This window comes from Tachyglossus aculeatus, chromosome 5 (assembly GCF_015852505.1).
Source record: "Tachyglossus aculeatus isolate mTacAcu1 chromosome 5, mTacAcu1.pri, whole genome shotgun sequence".
NCBI lineage: Eukaryota > Metazoa > Chordata > Mammalia > Monotremata > Tachyglossidae > Tachyglossus > Tachyglossus aculeatus.
In genome coordinates, this window is record NC_052070.1 from 49,027,091 (window position 1) to 49,045,186 (window position 18,096).

The following is an 18,096-nucleotide window of genomic DNA, read 5'->3' on the forward strand; positions in this document are numbered from 1 at the left end:
CCGCGCGCGCGTCCCCCTCAGCTCTTCTTCCCTCTCCCCGCGCGCGCGCCCCGCTTAGCTCTTCTCCCCTCTCCCCGCGCGGGTGCCCCTCAGCTCCCCTCCCCCGCGCACGCGCGCCCCCTCAGCTCCCCTCCCCCGCGCACGCGCGCCCCCTCAGCTCCCCTCCCCCGCGCGCGCGCGTCCCCCTCAGCTCCCCTCCCCCGCGCACGCGCGCCCCCCTCAGCTCCCCTCCCCCCCGCGCGCGCGCCCCCTCAGCTCTCCTCCCTTCCGCGCGCTCGCGCCCCCCTCAGCGCCCCCCGCGCGCGCGCCCGCCCGCCTCAGTTTCCCCCGCCCTCCGCCGTCCCCCGAGGCGCCGCCATGGAGGGCTGCGGGGCGGAGGCCGAGCGGCGCTTCAGTCAGTCGCAGGTACGCGGGGCGGGGCGGGGGGGGGCCGCGGGTCGTGGGTTCTAATCCCGCTCCCGCCTACGTGTTTTGCGCCGTTCCCTGCCTCCCCCTTCCAACCCAACCGCGAGCCCGGTGGTCGGGACGGGCCGATTTGTCCTTCCCAAGCCCTCAGTCCAGCGCTCTGCACAAAGGAACCGCTCAATAAATACGATGGAATGAAGGAATGAATAATAATAATAATGATGATGGCATTTATTAAGCGCTTACTATGTGCAAAGCACTGTCCTAAGCGCTGGGGAGGTTACAAGGCGATCAAGTTGTCCCACGGGGGCCTCACAGTCTTCATCCCCATTTAACGGATGAGATAACTGAGGCCCAGAGAAGTGAAGTGACTTGCCCGAGGTCGCACAGCAGACATGTGGCGGAGCCGGGATTTGAACCCATGACCTCCGACTCCAAAGCCTGCGCGCTTTCCACTGAGCCACGCTGCTTCTCACATTTGTTAAGCGCTTACTATGTGCAAAGCACCGTTCTAAGCGCCGGGGAGGATACAAGGTGATCAGCTTGTCCCACGGGGGGCTCACAGTCTTCATCCCCATTTTACAGATGAGATAACTGAGGCCCAGAGCAGTGAAGTGACTTGCCCGAGGTCACACAGTAGACATGTGGCAGAGCCGGGATTTGAACCCATGACCTCCGACTCCAAAGCCTGCGCGCTTTCCACTGAGCCACGCTGCTTCTCACATTTATTAAGCGCTTACTATGTGCAAAGCACTGTTCTAAGCGCCGGGGAGGTTACAAGGTGATCAGGTTGTCCCACGGGGGCTCACAGTCTTCATCCCCATTTTACAGATGAGATAACTGAGGCCCAGAGAAGTGAAGTGACTTGCCCGAGGTCGCACAGCAGACATGTGGCGGAGCCGGGATTTGAACCCATGACCTCTGACTCCAAAGCCCGGGCTCTTTCCACTGAGCCACGCCGCTTCTCCATCTTCTTCTTCTGTTACTATGTGACAAGCACTGTTCTAAGCTTTGGGGTAGATAGAAGGTAATCAGGTTGTCCCACGTGGGGCTCACGGTCTTCATCCCCATTTTACAGATGAGAGAACTGAGGCCCAGAGCAGTGAAGTGACTTGCCCGAGGTCACACAGTAGACATGTGGCAGAGCTGGGATTTGAACCCTTGACCTCTGACTCCAAAGCCCGGGCTCTTTCCACTGAGCCACGCTGCTTCTCACATTTGTTAAGCACTTACTATGTGCAAAGCACTGTTCTAAGCGCCGGGGAGGTTACAAGGTGAATCAGGTTGTCCCACGGGGGGCTCACAGTCTTCATCCCCATTTGACAGATGAGATAACTGAGGCCCAGAGAAGTGAAGTGACTTGCCCGAGGTCGCACAGCAGACATGTGGCGGAGCCGGGATTTGAACCCATGACCTCTGACTCCAAAGCCCGGGCTCTTTCCACTGAGCCACGCTGCTTCTCCATCTTCTTCTTCTGTTACTATGTGCCAAGCACTGTTCTAAGCTTTGGGGTAGATAGAAGGTAATCAGGTTGTCCCACGTGGGGCTCACGGTCTTCATCCCCATTTTACAGATGAGAGAACTGAGGCCCAGAGAAGTGAAGTGACTTGCCCGAGGTCGCGCAGCAGACATGTGGCGGAGCCGGGATTTGAACCCATGACCTCCGACTCCAAAGCCCGGGCTCTTTCCACTGAGCCACGCTGCTTCTCAACGAATGAAGTCAATCAATCAATCAATCGTATTTATTGAGCGCTTACTGTGTGCAGAGCACTGGACTGTTGGGTCGGGACTGTCTCTATATGTTGCCAACTTGTACTTCCCAAGCGCTTAGTACAGTTCCTCCCCCGTTCCTCAGTTCCCTCGCCTGTAAAATGGGGATGAAGACATTGAGCCCCACGGGGGACAACCTGATCACCTTGGATCTGTCCCGGCGCTTAGAACAGTGTTTGGCACGTAGTAAGCGCTTAATAAAAAACACTGTTTAAAATGGGGATGAAGACTGTGAGCCCCACAGAGGACAACCTGATCACCTCGTATCTATCCCGGCGCTTAGAACAGTGTTTGGCACGTAGTAAGCGCTTAATAAAAAACACTGTTTAATCAATCAATCAATCAATCAATCGTATTTATTGAGCGCTTACTGTGTGCAAAGCACTGTACTAAGCGCTTGGGAAGTACAAGTTGGCAACATATAAAGACAGTCCCTACCCAACAGTGGGCTCACAGTCTAAAAGATGATGGGCATTTATTAAGCGCTTACTCAGGTTACCCCACGGGGGGGCTCACACTCTTAATCCCCATTTTACAGATGAGGTAACTGAGGCACAGAGAAGTGAAGTGACTTGCCCAAAGTCACCCAGCTGACAATTGGCAGAGCCAGGATTTGAACCCATGACTTCTGACTCCAAAGCCCGGGCTCTTTCCACTGAGCCACGCTGCCAATTAAAATGGGAATGAAGACTGTGAGCCCCACGGGGGACAACCTGATCACCTTGGATCTGTCCCAGTGCTTAGAACAGTGTTTGGCACGTAGTAAGCTCTTAATAAAAAACATTGTTTAAAATGGGGATGAAGACTGTGAGCTCCACGGGGGACAACCTGATCACCTTGGATCTGTCCCGGCGCTTAGAACAGTGTTTGGCATGTAGTAAGCGCTTAATAAAAAACATTGTTATTATTAATATCATTACGCGTAATAAATTGTTATTATTATCATCATCACCTCTCTCCCCAAGGCCGTCCTCGGGGGCCCCGCGCCGACCATTCATTCATTCAGTCGTATTTATTGAGCACTTACTGTGTGCAGAGCACTGGACTAAGCGCTTGGGAAGTACAAGTTGGGACCACGCATTCCGCCTTTGGGAAGCGGCCTTTCTCCCCCTTAACCCTCTTCCAAGCGCTTAGTACATTCATTCATTCAATCGTATTTATTGAGCGCTTACTATGTGCAGAGCGCAGGACTAAGCGCTTGACGGTGCTCAGCACATAGCATACCATGGGAGGCAGCGTGGCCTAGTGGATCATTCATTCATTCGTATTTATTGAGCGCTTACTGTGTGCAGAGCACTGGACTAAGCGCTTGGTGCTCAGCACATAGCGTACCATGGGAAGCAGCGTGGCCTACTGGATCATTCATTCATTCATTCAATCGTATTTATTGAGCGCTTACTGTGTGCAGAGCACTGTACTAAGCGCTTGGGAGGTACAAGTCGGCAACATCTAGAGACGGTCCCAACCCAACAGCGGACTCACAGTCTAGAAGGGGGAGACAGACAACAAAGCGTATTAACAAAATAAAATAAATGGAATAGTAAATATGTACAATGATGATGATATTTGTTAAGCGCTTAATATGTGCCAAGCACTGTTCCAAGCACCGGGGAAGAGGCAAGGTAATCAGGCTGACCCACGTGGGGCTCACAGTCTTCATCCCCATTTTCCAGAAGAGGGAACTGAGGCCCAGAGAAGTGAAGTGACCTGCCCAAAGTCACCCAGCTGACAAGTGGCGGAGCGGGATTAGAACCCACGACCTCTGACTCCCAAACCCGGGCTCTTTCCACAAAGCCACGCTGCTTCGAGCGCGGGCCTGCGAGGCAGAAGGACCTGGGCTCCAGTCCCGGCTCCACCGCTTGTCTGCTGTGTGACCTTGGGTAAGTCACTTCACTTCCCTTCACTTCGCTGCTCTGGGCCTCGGTTCCCTCATCTGGAAAATGGGGATGAAAACTGTGAGCCCCCCGCTGGGACAACCTGATCGCCTTGTAACCTCCCCGGTGCTTAGAACAGTGCTTGGCACATTGTAAGCGCTTAATCAATGCCATCATTATTACTATTATTATTCTCTGGGCCTCGGTTCCCTCATCTGGAAAATGGGGATGAACACAGTGAGCCTCCCGCCGGGACAACCTGATCACCTTGTAACCTCCCCAGCGCTTAGAACAGTGCTTTGCACATAGTAAGCGCTTAATAAATGCCGTTATTATTATTATTATTATTCCCTGTGCCTCAATTACCTCGTCTGTTAAATGGGGATTGAGCCTGTGAGCCCCATTTGGGACGGGGACTGGGTGCAACCCGATTTATATGTATATTTGTACGTATTTATTTTATTTGTACATATTTATTCTATTTTGTTAATATGTTTTGTTGTCTGTCTCCCCCTTCTAGACTGTGAGCCCGCTGTCGGGTAGGGACCGTCTCTAGATGTTACAGATGTTACAGCTTAGTACAGCGCTCTGCACACAGTAAGCGCTCAATAAATACAATTGAATGAATGATTTGCTTGGGTCCACCCTAGCGCTTAGTACAGTGCCTTGGCATCTAGTGAGCACTATGGCGTAGTAGATAGACCACAGGCCTGGGAGTAAGAAGGTCATGGGTTCTAATTCCACCACCACCACTTTTACCTCACCTGTAAAATGGGGATGAAGACTGTGAGCCCCCCACCATGGGACAACCTGATCCCCTTGTAACCTCCCCAGCGCTTAGAACAGTGCTTTGCACGTAGTAAGCGCTTAATAAATGCCATTATTATTATTATTATTGTCTGGTGAGTGATTGTGGGCAAGTCACTTTATTTCTCTGGGCCTCCCCAGCCCAGCTCTTAGAACAGTGTCTGGCACGTACTAAGCGCTTAACAAGTACCATTATTATTATTAACAAATGTTATAATTATTATAAATATTATAAATAAAATATAATATATTATATAATATAAAATATATTATAAATAAACAGGGGCGGTGGCCTTCCCTTCGGGGAAGCCTGCCCCATGCCTATCGCCCTTTGCGCCTCGCCGTGCCGCTGGTGCCTGGCTCCAAAATGTAGCAGAAAAGAGCTAGTTCTGTCCAGAAATCGGCATTAACACAGCCAGCAGCCCCACATGGGGTTTACAGTCTAAGGGGGAGTCTGATTGTTGCCGACTTGTACTTCCCAGGCGCTTAGTACAGTGCTCTGCACACCGTAAGCCCTCAATAAATACGATGGAATGAATGAATGAATGAATGAAGTCACTTCTCTGTGCCTCAACACACTTCTCAGGCGCTTAGTACAGTGCTCTGCACACAGTAAGCGCTCAATAAATACGATGGAATGAATGAATGAAGTCACTTCTCTGTGCCTCAACACACTTCCCGGGTGCTTAGTACAGTGCTCTGCACACAATAAGCGCTCAATAAATACGATGGAATGAATGAATGAAGTCACTTCTCTGTGCCTCAACACACTTCCCAGGCACTTAGTACAGTGGTCTGCACGCAGTAAGCGCTCAATAAATACGATGGAATGAATGAATGAAGTCACTTCTCTGTGCCTCAACACACTTCCCAGGCACTTAGTACAGTGGTCTGCACGCAGTAAGCGCTCAATAAATACGATGGAATGAATGAATGAAGTCACTTCTCTGTGCCTCAGCACACTTCCCAGGCGCTTAGTACAGTGCTCTGCACACAGTAAGCGCTCAATCAATACGATGGAATGAATGAATGAAGTCACTTCTCTGTGCCTCAACACACTTCCCAGGCGCTTAGTACAGTGGTCTGCACGCAGTAAGCGCTCAATAAATACGATGGAATGAATGAATGAATGAAGTCACTTCTCTGTGCCTCAACGCTTAGTATGTTCCAGGCCCTGTTCCAAAAGTTGGAGTGGGGAGGCCCAGATGGAGTCTGATCCCGGCCCTGACACTTGTAGGGGACCTTGCGAAAGTCATTAAGCATCTCTGGGCCTCAGTTTTCTAATCTGCGAAATGGTGATTCAATGCCTGTACTCTTAACCTACCCTTTAATAATCAATCAGTGGTATCTATTGAGCGCATACTTCTATGTGCCAAGCCCTTTACTAAGCGCTTGGGAGAGTGCAAGACAACAAATTAGCAGATAAATTTCCTACCCACAATGAGCTCACAGTCATAACAGTTATTACTGTAAGATAATTAAAAATTCCCCGATTAATGGCTAGCCAGCCGAAAAAAAAAATTGGCACTCTGAATCGTTCCAACTCTCTATTTCTCTTTTCTCCTGTTATAAAATTTGTATTACACTACCAGGATAAGGCTCCAAAGCAAAAAGTCCGCCTTTACCATATTGTACGGCTTCTTAATACATGTGAAAGGCACGTTTTTCTCCATGAGTTGTCTTTTGGATTATTTCAGAGATTAAAGGCTGCAGTTCACTACACCGTAGGTTGTCTGTGCCAAGAAGTTGCTGAAGACAAGGGGATGCACTTCAGCAAACAAGCCGTTGCCGCGATTTCGGAGATCACTTTCCGACAGTGTGGTGTGTAGTTACCTCTCCTCTGTAGGCAAATCCCGGCTGAAATGCTGGAATTTCAGTGCCGGGGGAAATAGATTTTGGGAGATGGGTCATTTCGGGCAATAAATCCAGGGGGTAGAATGCGTTCCTAATTGCTGTTAAAGAATATAAGAAACGTCTCGTTTTCTCGATCGTGATCCGACCCTGAACTAACGATTTAATGTCTAAGAGGTGAGATGATATGTGGTCTTCCCCTCTCTTTTATTTGGGCTTCTGGTTTAAACATTTGGCCCCGCTGTCTGGAACCTTTCAGGTTGTTTGGGTTTTATAGGGCCGTGGAAAATTGCTCCTTTCAAAATTTTCTGGACAGCTGGACGAACCTGAGTAGGAATAGTAGTAACACCGTGTGCAGGGCACTGTACCAAGCACTGGGAAGGAATATGGAGCTGGGAATTATAGCGTGACTAATTACTTACCCTTGCTTGAAACCGGGAAATTTATGTTCCAATTTGGATCCGACATCGCCCTACCGTAGAGTAAATTTTCGAGTTTAAAAATAGCTTCCTTCCAACATCCGTAACCCAAGGGTACCGCTTTAAGTGGAAGACTTGTGGTAAAGTATGGAGGGTCCAGGAAGGGAAGGGAAAGATGTGATTAATAGCAATGATAAGCCGCTATTATAAAAGCCCAAAGTGCCTCACCTCACCTTTAAAATGGTTTCTTGTATTAGTCATCGTACTTACTCTAGAAATTAAAATTTGACTTTTCATCCTTCGGACATGAGATCGAACGTAATGGGAGTTGAAACGTGTTACTTTTTCTTTCAGAAATTTTTGCCAAAGACCTTGAAATGTTTGCAAGGTGGGTACAAGGGCATATTCATACGAAGATGTCTTTTCTCACACGCTCTGTTGCTGTGTTCCAACTGTGGATGAAAGGCTGTGTTTCCAACAGACCTCAGCTATTCAGCTTTTTTCTTGTTTGGTGGGGGGAGAGCTGTTTGTGTTGCAAACTGAATATTCGGTCGGCTCTAATAGTATCAATCGAAGTCCGCTTTGGCATTTTTCTGAAGTTTTCCAAGTGTTTAAGAATAGAAGTTATTTAGCGGCAGATTTATTGAATATGAATAATGTCTCAAGGACTGTGGGTATGTGTGGGGTGTGGATAAGCATTTTATGCAGGGTGATCTCAGGATCACCTTGGAGCCTTATAGGAGGGGGAAAAGAGACACACAAAAGAAAATTATTCACCGTATGAAAAAGCTCTTGCATATAGCCCACGTCCTGTGTGTAGTCTTTGATGAAATTGTGTTCTGTTTAATGTAATTGCCTGCAGGTGTGTGGATAATAATGGTACAATATCTGCAGGCAGAAGCTTTCATTTGCCGGGTTTGTTAAGTGTAAAAATCGCTTCTTGAAAAGTGGAAAAAGTAGGTGGCTTGCTTTCAGCTTGCAAAGCCCCAGCTTTTAAAGGTGATTTATGCTCGACTCTTCAATTAGCACCATAGGTAATTGAAAACAATTGCCATGAATTGCTTTAATGAAGCGCTTTGAATGACTCAAGCCTGAAAGGACTGAAGCTTCCAAAAATTTGCCACCACTCCAGATTTTGTGCCAATCCCTGGCCCCCACCTCCCATACCTCACTGTTTCTCCAGATGAAGAATTTGAATGAATTAAAACCCTGAGTTCCCAAAGGGCAGGTTATAAATCTTGTTCCTGGGCCTATGGATGCGGGGGGGACAGAAGACTGCTCAGCATCTTTAACTTTGCCAAAAGGAAGGCTGGGGACCCGAAACGTAGCCTGCCACCAAATGTGTCTTATTCCTAGGTTAGGGTCCCTGCGCAGAAAAAGGTAAGGAAGAAATAGAAGAAAGGAGTAAGAAGTAAGGAAGAAATAGAAATAAAAGGGTGATAAAAGAGCCACAAGGGGCAAGGGAAAAACGAACGATAATTTCGGATACTTTTCCTTCACTTTCTGCCCTGACTAGGCAGAGTTCTTTGAAGGCAGAACTCATGTCAAAGTATTTAGTGCAAGAGGTTTTGAACAGATTGGGCATTTAATATGAGGATTCTAGATATTAGAAGATTTGTTTTCACCACAATTTTTCTAATGGCATTTGGTATTTGTTAAGCGGTATGCCTACATGTTTTGTTGTCTGTCTCCCCCTTCTAGACTGTGAGCCCGTTGTTGAGTAGGGACCGTCTCTACATGTTGCAGACTTGTACTTCCCAAGCATTGGGGTTACTACAAGCTACTTAACACAGGCTAATAATAATAGTAATAATAATGGCATTTATTAAGTGCTTACTATGTGCAAAGCACTGTTCTAAGCGTGGGCATGCTCCATATTCCACATGGGGCTCACGGTCTTAATCCCCATTTTCCAGATGAGGTAACTGAGGCACAGAGAAGTGAAGTGTGCCCGAGGTCACACAGCAGACGAATGGTGGAGCAGGGGTTAGAACCCTGGTCTGTCTTACTCCTGGGCCTGTGCTCTACCCATTAGGCCACTCTGCTTCTCTTCTTTATAATGTGGTGGCTGAATTAGGGAACCTTCTCTTGACAACACGCATCTTTCTGGAAACAGAGCTGGAAGAAAGGGTAGTGTAGGTGGTGTGGGATATGATGTGGGAATCATACCAAGGTTGTCTAAACATGGACGTCATCAAAAATGTAATCCCCACCATTGGGGCTGCTATAATGCAGTTTTGTTATAATGTGTAACGTACCACAGTACATACGCATATTGGACACCAAAATTTTCACTAAAATTTGTGCTATTGAAGAGGTCAATCAGTCAGTCAGTGGTTTATCTGTCTTGCTGCTTACTCCTCTCCCATATCTTCCCCCTGGCCTGATAGACCACCACTCTCCCCATGCGCAGGGCCCTCCGAGAAACACATCTTCTCTAAAAAAGGTCTTCCCTGAGTTATCTGTCATTTCCCCACCCTAACACCTAGCCATCTGTGTCACCTTTGCATTTGGGTGTGTAACCCTGAAGGACTTGGAAACTCACCCCATCCCCAAAACTTATGTACATGTCCCAATAGTCCTCCATTCCCCTATCTCTAATTCATTTTAATGTCTATATTGCAAATTCCTCATGGGCAGGCATTGGTCAACCAGCTCTATTTTATTGTGCTTAGTACAGTGCTCCACTTAGAGTAAAGCTCAACAATAATAATAATTGTGGCATTTAAGTGCTACTGTACTAAGCACTGGGGTAGATAGATAAGATCATCAGGTCCCATATGGGGCTAACAGTCTAAGTAGGAGAACAGGTTTTCTGATGGTTTTAACACTGTCTGCATGTTTTGTTTTGTTGTCTGTCTCCCCCTTCTAGACTGCAAGCCCGTTGTCGGGTAGGGACCGTCTCTATATGTTGCAGAGTTGTACTTCCCAAGTGCTTAGTACAGTGCTCTGCACACAGTAAGCGCTCAATAAATACGATTGAATGAATGAAAGGTACTGCATCCCCGTTTTGCAGATGAGGGAATTGAGGCATAGAGAAATTAAGTGACTTGCCCAGGATCACACAGCAGGCAAGTGGCAGAGCTGGGATTAGAACCCTTGTCGTCTGACTCCCAAGTTCATTTCACTAGGCCATGCTGCTTCTCAGTAAATACAATTCATTGATTGATTGATGTCATTATAATGTGGTTTGACCTGTAATGCAGTCTCGAGGTGTGAATCCCTAGGATTAGGCTAGAGCATTGCCAGGATCAGTGGGGAGTATAAGCAGCTTTTCTTTTTCTAAAAAAACACTTTGAGGTCTCGTTAATTTATCGGGTTTTAGCAGACAACTTTCTTTAAACAGCCCGTGCTATCTCTTTTAGGAAAAAAGAATATCTATCCCTGATACCTTGATCCTGTCTCCTCTTCTAGACTCTAAGCGCCTTGTGCCGGGGGGAGCATGTCTTCCAACTCTGTTAAGTTAAATCCTCCCAAGTGCCTAGCACACAATAAGCACTCAGTAAGTACGATTGGTAGCATTAACCCCGCTTTCCAGTTGAGCCTTTCTTTGAGAAAGATTTTACCAAATGAGCACACCAGAGGTGGCTTTAGATATAAGCAGACTTAGACAGCTTAATACAGTGCTTATGAACAAGGTGAAATTAGGAGCGGCTTGCTGTAAAAACAGCATTCTCCAGCTAGATCAGTCTGCCCCAAGTTACCACCAAATTTGCTATTGTGTCCACCCTTCTGCTTTTCCTCCGTCTCAGCGTCTGCATCTTAGGTCACTCCGTAGAAATGATGATTTCAATTGGCGTTTTCAAATGAGAGGCAGATGTTTTATCTAAATGATCAAGACAGGATGACTCATGTGCCATTCACAGTGGATGTTCAGTGGTACGTGGGTGTTTTATCTGGTCAAATAGGGCCGTCTCTTGACCCCACCTCACCTTCTAGTTACCAATGGTATTTATTGAGTGCTTACCATTTTCGGAACACTACTTAGAGTTTGGGAGAGTACCATAAAGTTGGTTGACATGATCCCTGACGCGAAGAGTTTACAGTCTAGTAGGGGAGACAGATTTTAAAATATATTATAGGTGGGGGCCTCAACAGGGTAAGAACAGTGAGAAGCAGCGTGGTCTAATGGAAAGAGAACAGGCCTGAGAGTCAGAAGGACTTGGATTCTAATCCTGGCTTTGCCACTTGTCTGCTGTGTGATCTCGGGCAAGTCACTTAATTTATCTGTGCTCCAGTTAGCTCTTCTGTAAAATGGGGATTAAGATTGTGAGCCCTATGTGGGACATGGGGCTTACCTGATTAGCTTGTATCTATTCCAGCACTTAGTACAGTGCCCGGCATGTGGTAACTGTTTAATAAATACCATAAAAAAGTCTAAGGATATGTACATAAGAGCTGTAGGAGGTGGTGATTATTGAAAGTGCCTAGGTGACACAGGAGGGAGAGCGAATAAGGTGGGGAGATGAAAGTTTAGTCAGAAATAACACAGAAGGGGGTTAGGACGGGGTGGGGAGATGAGAGTTAGTCAAGGAAGGCTTCCTGGAGGAACTGATTTTTTTCTATTTTTTTTTAGTAAAAAGATGGAACATTTTACAACATCACATCTGCTACATTTCTGTTTGTCAGGTCACAGTGTAAATTGAGGAGTAGAAGCAGGAAGTGTGAGTTTTTCCAGTTATGAGGCCTGCTGATGGCTAACTGTAGAGAGGTGAAAATCAGGAGGTGTCTTCAAGAGTCGACCATTGGCTAGCTTTAGGGTCTAGTGGTGTGTGTTGGCTAGGGAGTTGTTGCTTTGAATTTTCACAGTTTTTCTTCCCAGCCTCTTATTTTAAAATAATTAAGCACTGCATTTTGGAATCTGGCATTCATCATCAGTCATCAATCATCATCAATCATATTTATTGAGCGCTTACTATGTGCAGAGCACTGTACTAAGCACTTGGGAAGTACAAATTGGCAACATATAGAGACAGTCCCTACCCAACAGTGGGCTCACAGTCTTTTGGTGCATGAGAAACTTTATATTTCAGCAAATACATTGTGACTTGTTTCTGCCCTTTCCTCAGACATGCGAAAAGAAGCACCGTTAACACTGAAGATGTGAAGCTCTTAGCCAGAAGGAGTAACTCACTGGTGAGAGATGAATTTCCTTCCTTCCTCTCCTTTCCCATTGGAATACATTATTCCCAATAAATCACCTGTGCTCTGAAGTTATTCCCCAGGGCACCTTGCATTTAAAATCCGGAGGTAGTTGAGCCATTCAAACCTGTAATGTATGTCCTTTGTTTGCTCATGATGGATCTTGCCAGCCCAGTATTACCAGTTTCCTAATCAGCTTCCATGGGCTCAGTCATCTGCTATTTTCTGTGAGTCTTTCTTGAGCAGAAGGTCCAAGTATTTCCTTTAATGCACAAACGCTGTTATATCCTGTCAGTGTTGAGGAACAGAAAATTTACCGGGGCTCCAGGTTCAGAATAAGATTGGTGGGCCTGGTATTCAGAATTGTCCATCCATGGTGGAAGCAGTGTGGCTTTTATTCTGATGACATGACACCTGTCCACATGTTCTGTTGTCTGTCTCCCCCTTCTAGACTGTGAGCCTGTTGTTGGGTATGGACCGTCTCTATTTGTTGCCAACTTGTACTTCCCAAGCGCTTAGTACAGTGCTCTGCACACAGTAAGCGCTCAATAAATATGAATGAATGAATGAATATGGCCTAGTGGAATCAATCAGTCATATTTATTAGGTGCTTTCCGAGCACAGAGCACTGTACTAAGTTCTTGGGAGAGTACAGTATAACAGAGTTGGTACACACATTCCTTGCTCATAACAGGCTTACAGACTAGAGGGGAAGACAGTCATTAATAGAAATAAATAAATTACAGATACGTATGCTAGTGCTGTGGGGCTGAGGGAGGGGTGAATAAAAGGAGCAAGTACAAGGGTGACACAGAAGGGAGTGGGAGAAGAGGGAATGAGGGCTTAGTGATGGAAGGCCTCTTGGAGGAGATGTGCCTTCAGTAAGGCTTTGAAGGTGAAGAGGGTAATTGTCGAATATGAATAGGGAGGGCTTGAGCTGAATGGTTGGCTGCGAGATAGATGAGATGGAGGTACAGTGAGTAGTTTGGCATTAGAGGAGTGAATTGTGCGGGCTGGATTCTAGTAGGAGAGTAGTGAGGTGAGGTAAGAGGGGGCAAGGTGATTTAGTGTTTTAAAGCCGATGGTAAGGAGTTTCTGTTTGATTTACTGTTGTACTGTACTCTCCCGAGAGCTTAGTACAGTGCTTTGCACACAGTAAGTGCTCAATTAATACGATTGAGTGAATGGATGAATGCAGAGGTGAATGGACAACCACTGGAGGTTCTTGAGAAGTGGGAAAACATGGCCTGAATGATTTTGTCTCCCCCTTCTAGACTGTGAGCCCGTTGTTGGGTAGGGGCCCTCTCTGTAAGTTGCCAACTCGTACTTCCCAAGCGCTTAGTCCAGTGCTCTGCGCACAGTAAGCGCTCAATAAATACGATTGACTTTTGTAGAAAAATAATCCAGGGAGCAGAGTGAAGTATGGACTGGAGTAGGGGGAGACAGGAGGCTGATTCAGTAATCAAGGCGGGATAGGATGAATGCTTGGATTAATGCGGTAACAGTTTGGATGGAGAGGAAAGGACGAATTTTAGTGATGTTGCGAAGGAGGGACTGGATTAATGCGGTAGCAGTTTGGACGGAGAGGAAAGGACGAATTTTAAGTGATGTTGTGAAGGAGGGACCGACAGGATTTAGTGACATTAAATATGTGGGTTGAATGAGAGAGAGGAGTCAGGGATAACGCCAAGGTAATGGGCTTGTGAGACAGAAAGGATGATGGTGCTGCGGTCTATGGTGACTGGAAAATTGTGGGGAGGAGAGGGTTTGTGTGGAAAAATAAGGAGCTCTGTTTTGGACATGTTAAGTTTAACATGTCAGCGGGCCATCCAAGTAGAGGTGTCTTGAAGTCAGGAGGAAATTGTGAGTCTGGAGAGAGAGAGATCATTCATTCATTCAATCGTATTTATTGAGCGCTTACTGTGTGCAGAGCACTGTACTAAGCGCTTGGGAAGTACAAGTTGGCAACATATAGAGACGGTCCCTACCCAACAGTGGGCTCACAGTCTAGAAGGGGGAGACAGGCAACAAAACAAAACATGTGGACAGGTGTCAAGTCATCAGAAGATCAGGACTGGAAATGTAGATTTGGGAATCATCTACATACCGGTGGAACGAGCAAGTGCTGGGAGTTAGAGGATTGGAGTTCTAATCCCGACTCCGGCACTTGTCTGCTGTTTGACCTTGGGCAAGTCACTTAACTTTTCTGTGCCTCAGTTACCTCATGTGGGAAATGGACTGAGTTTAATCTGATTAGCTCATATCTACTCCAGCACAGAATGATTTTGTCTCCCCCTTCTAGACTTTGAGCCTGTTGTTGGGAAGGGTAGGGGCTGTCTCTATATGTTGCCAACTTGTACTTCCCAAGCGCTTAGTACAGTGCTCTGCACACAGTAAGCGCTCAATAAATACGATTGATTGATTGATTGGGAAGGGACCCTCTCTATAAGTTGCCAACTTGTACTTCCCAAGCGCTTAGTCCAGTGCTCTGCACACAGTAAGCGCTCAATAAATACTGTTTAAATAAAGAGGTTATCCTACGTGCAATGACAAAGTAAATCCTCTTCGTTTTGCTGCCTCCCACCCTCCATCTTTCCAAGTTTTTAGATGAGGGTTATGAACAGTGCCGATGGAAGGTTAGTTTGGGAGCATCAGTCCAGAGATTTCTTCGTGAAAGCTACTCAGAGTTAAGTTTTCCGAGCTGGTATCTAGCGTACTTCACCAGTTGAAGGATTGCAGTAAACTGAAGTGGCAGTCCCAGGAAGGGGCCCACTTGTATTTTTGAATTGTATCACCACACAACTTGCAGATTTCAGCTAAATTCTGGACCCCGGGATATCAACCAGGACTTGGAGTGGGCTTTGACGGTCCGCGGTTGTGTTTTTGGCAGGGTCTAAATTTTGGCGGATTTTTTTTTGTGGTCTTTATTAAGACACACTAAGTGCCAGGCACCACGCTAAGCACTGCAGTGGATTCAAGCTAATCAGGTGAGGGTTAAGAGTACGAGCCTTACGTGGGACAGGGACCCCCACTTTACAGATGAGGTAACTGAGGCCCAGAGAAGTGAAAAGACTTGCCTAAGGTCACACAAGTGGTGGAGGCAGGATTAGAACTCAGGTCTTCTGTCTCCCTGGCCTGTGCTGTATCCGCTAGGCCGGGCCGCTTCTTTTGAGCAGTGAAGGTGAGTTGTACTCTATTCCAAAGCCCATCCAGTCGACCCGTACACCTCAGACATCCCTCATTTTGCCTTTTCCAAAGATCCTATTAAACTTTTAGCCTTCGGTTAAGAAGGTCTGCTTGTTAACAGTGTTTATATAAAAAGGAGATCCTTGTGGTGAAGTTCCCTCTTCTTATACCAATGCATTCTTTCCCTAGAATGCAACTCGTCCAATTGAGCAGTAAGGAAATCGACCCATCAGTCATTTTGAGCGCTTACTCTGTGCAGAGCACTGTACTAAGCACTTAGGAGAGTTCAGAGAAGCAGCGTGGCTCAGTGGAAAGAGCACGGGCTTTGGAGTCGGAGGTCATGGTTTCGAATCCCGGATCTGCCACATAAAATAATAATAATAATAATAATAATAATAATAATAATAATAGCATTTATTAAGTGCTTACTATGTGCAAAGCACTGTTCTAAGCGCTAGGGGGTTACAAGGTGATCAGGTTGTCCCATGGGGGGCTCACAGTCTTCATCCCCATTTTACAGATGAGGGAACTGAGGCCCAGAGAAGTTAAATGACTTGCCCAAAGTCACACAGCTGACAGTTGGCAGAGCCGGGATTTGAACCCATGACCTCTGACTCCAAAGCCCAGGCTCTTTTCCACTGAGCTTCTCTGAACTCTCCTAAGTGCTTAGTACAGTGCACAAGGTCACGTGTCTACTGTGTGACCTTGGGCAAGTCAATTAACTTCTCTGAGCCTCAGTTCCCTCATCTGTAAAATGGGGATTAAGACTGTGAGCCCCACGTGGGACAACCTGATCACCTTGTATCCCCCCAGCGCTTAGAACAGTGCTGTGCACATAGTTAAGCGCTAACAAATGCTATCGTTATTATTATTCAATATAAAAGAATTGGTAGACACATTCCCTGCCCACAACAAGCTCACTGTCTAGAGGAGGAGAGAGACCTTAAAGTAAATTACAGATACATTCATAAGTCCTTTGGGGCTGAGGGTGAGGTGAATAAAGGGACCAAAGGAAATGGGAATGTAGCCTGGAAAAACCCATGGGTCTTTTGGATGCTTAATGTAAAATCCTTATTTTTGGTAGTCTAACAGTAGACCTCAGTATGAAAGCCATTTCTTCATTTTTTATTTTTTATTTTTTTAGCTAAACTATATCACAAAGAAAAGTGAAGAACTTGCCTTGAATAACTTGGAGCAGAAGGAGAAGAAGAAAAAGAAGCCTGGGAAAGGGAGGAAAACTTCAGGGGGGCCATCAGAGGCCATGGAAGAGAGTGTGGATTAAAGCAACAAGGAGATGAAGGAGTTCTCTCACAGAGAAAAATGATTTACAAATTTGGAGTCTCTCCCCCTGCGGCCTGAGGATCAGATACCAATCAGTCGGGAAAAGGGAGGGCAGCGGATGGTGTCATCTGTAACGCTAACACTGGTAAAGAGAACTTCACGGGGCTCATGGAAGAGACCACAACTGCCAATATTATTTTTACACCACCCTAGCCCTACATTAACGGAATACATCTTCAGATGCTAATTCTAAAGGAGGGCCGGAAACGCTCCCGTGACTTTCGCCATATATACCACTTACAGGGTGAGATTCGTGAACGTCATGCTTGCAGCTACTTTTAGAATTAATAAAATGTATTCACTAAATATCCTAACCTTTTCAGACCTGATATATCCGTTGTTCTGTAATTGTGAAACTTTTCTTTTCCTCCAGTTTGATGACACAAGCAGATGCTCATGATGAGATTAACATTCTGGTTTGGCACCTCGCCCTTAAACGAGTGCCGTCTTCCTTGACAGGGTAGGGGTTGAGATGCTGGATGAAGTACTATTATTATTACTGTTACTGTATTTGTTAAGTGCTTATTATGTGTCAAACACCATTGTAAGCACCGGGGTGCATACATGTTGATCATATGTGGGCCCTGTCCCACATGATGCTAACGGTCTTAAGTGGAGGGAGAACAGAGTGAGAGCCCTTTTCCTTTCTTCTGTTAAATGCCCACTTCTTGTGCAGCTCAAGTGTCCCACATGGGAGGACCACAGTCTCAATGGGCAAATGTGAAATTACTTTTTCCTACATGAAAAACCAACTCAACACCTTTCATTGTAGACCCGTTCAAATGTTCTGCTGAAATGAGCTGCAGAGTGTTTTCTCCTAATCAATCCAGCGTGATTATTGAAACTACTAATTATCTTCTTTCCTCTCCTGATCCTTTTCCCCTTTTGGTATGATGGTAGAGTCTTCTTGTGGCTGAACTAGGTTTGGTTAAAGGCAATTCAGGTGGTATCTGGATGGCACTTACTATGTGCCAGGCACTGTATTAAGCCCCGGGGTAGGTAGAAACAAGCTAATCAGGTTGGACACATTCCCTGTCCCACATAGTGTTCACAGTCTGAATCCCATTTTACAGATGAGGTAACTGAGTGAAGTTAAATGACTTTTCCAAGGTCACAGAGCAGACAAGTGGTGGAGCCAGGATTAGAACCCACGTCCTCTCCCGGGCCTTGTGCTCCCCACTAGGCCACGCTGCCGACGGCCCTAAGATATTAGTGCCATCGAATATATTTCTTTAAGAAAAAAAAAATCTAAGAGATTAGATTCAAAGGTTACGGTTTCTTTGTCAGAGTTAGCTACTGTC

The 18,096-nt window shown here is 46.3% G+C and overlaps 1 protein-coding gene across 1 annotated transcript; it reads left to right on the plus strand.

Annotated features, from left to right (window-relative positions):
* Positions 1-327: 327 nt before the first annotated feature.
* On the plus strand, positions 328-17,101 carry LOC119928357 (centromere protein S-like). The gene is made up of 5 exons (XM_038746542.1): positions 328-405; positions 6,554-6,677; positions 7,481-7,514; positions 12,196-12,262; positions 16,599-17,101. Exons 1-5 carry the CDS (start codon positions 358-360, stop codon positions 16,734-16,736), a joined length of 411 nt encoding a protein of 136 aa, XP_038602470.1. The 5' UTR covers positions 328-357; the 3' UTR covers positions 16,737-17,101.
* The last annotated feature ends 995 nt before the right edge of the window (positions 17,102-18,096 follow it).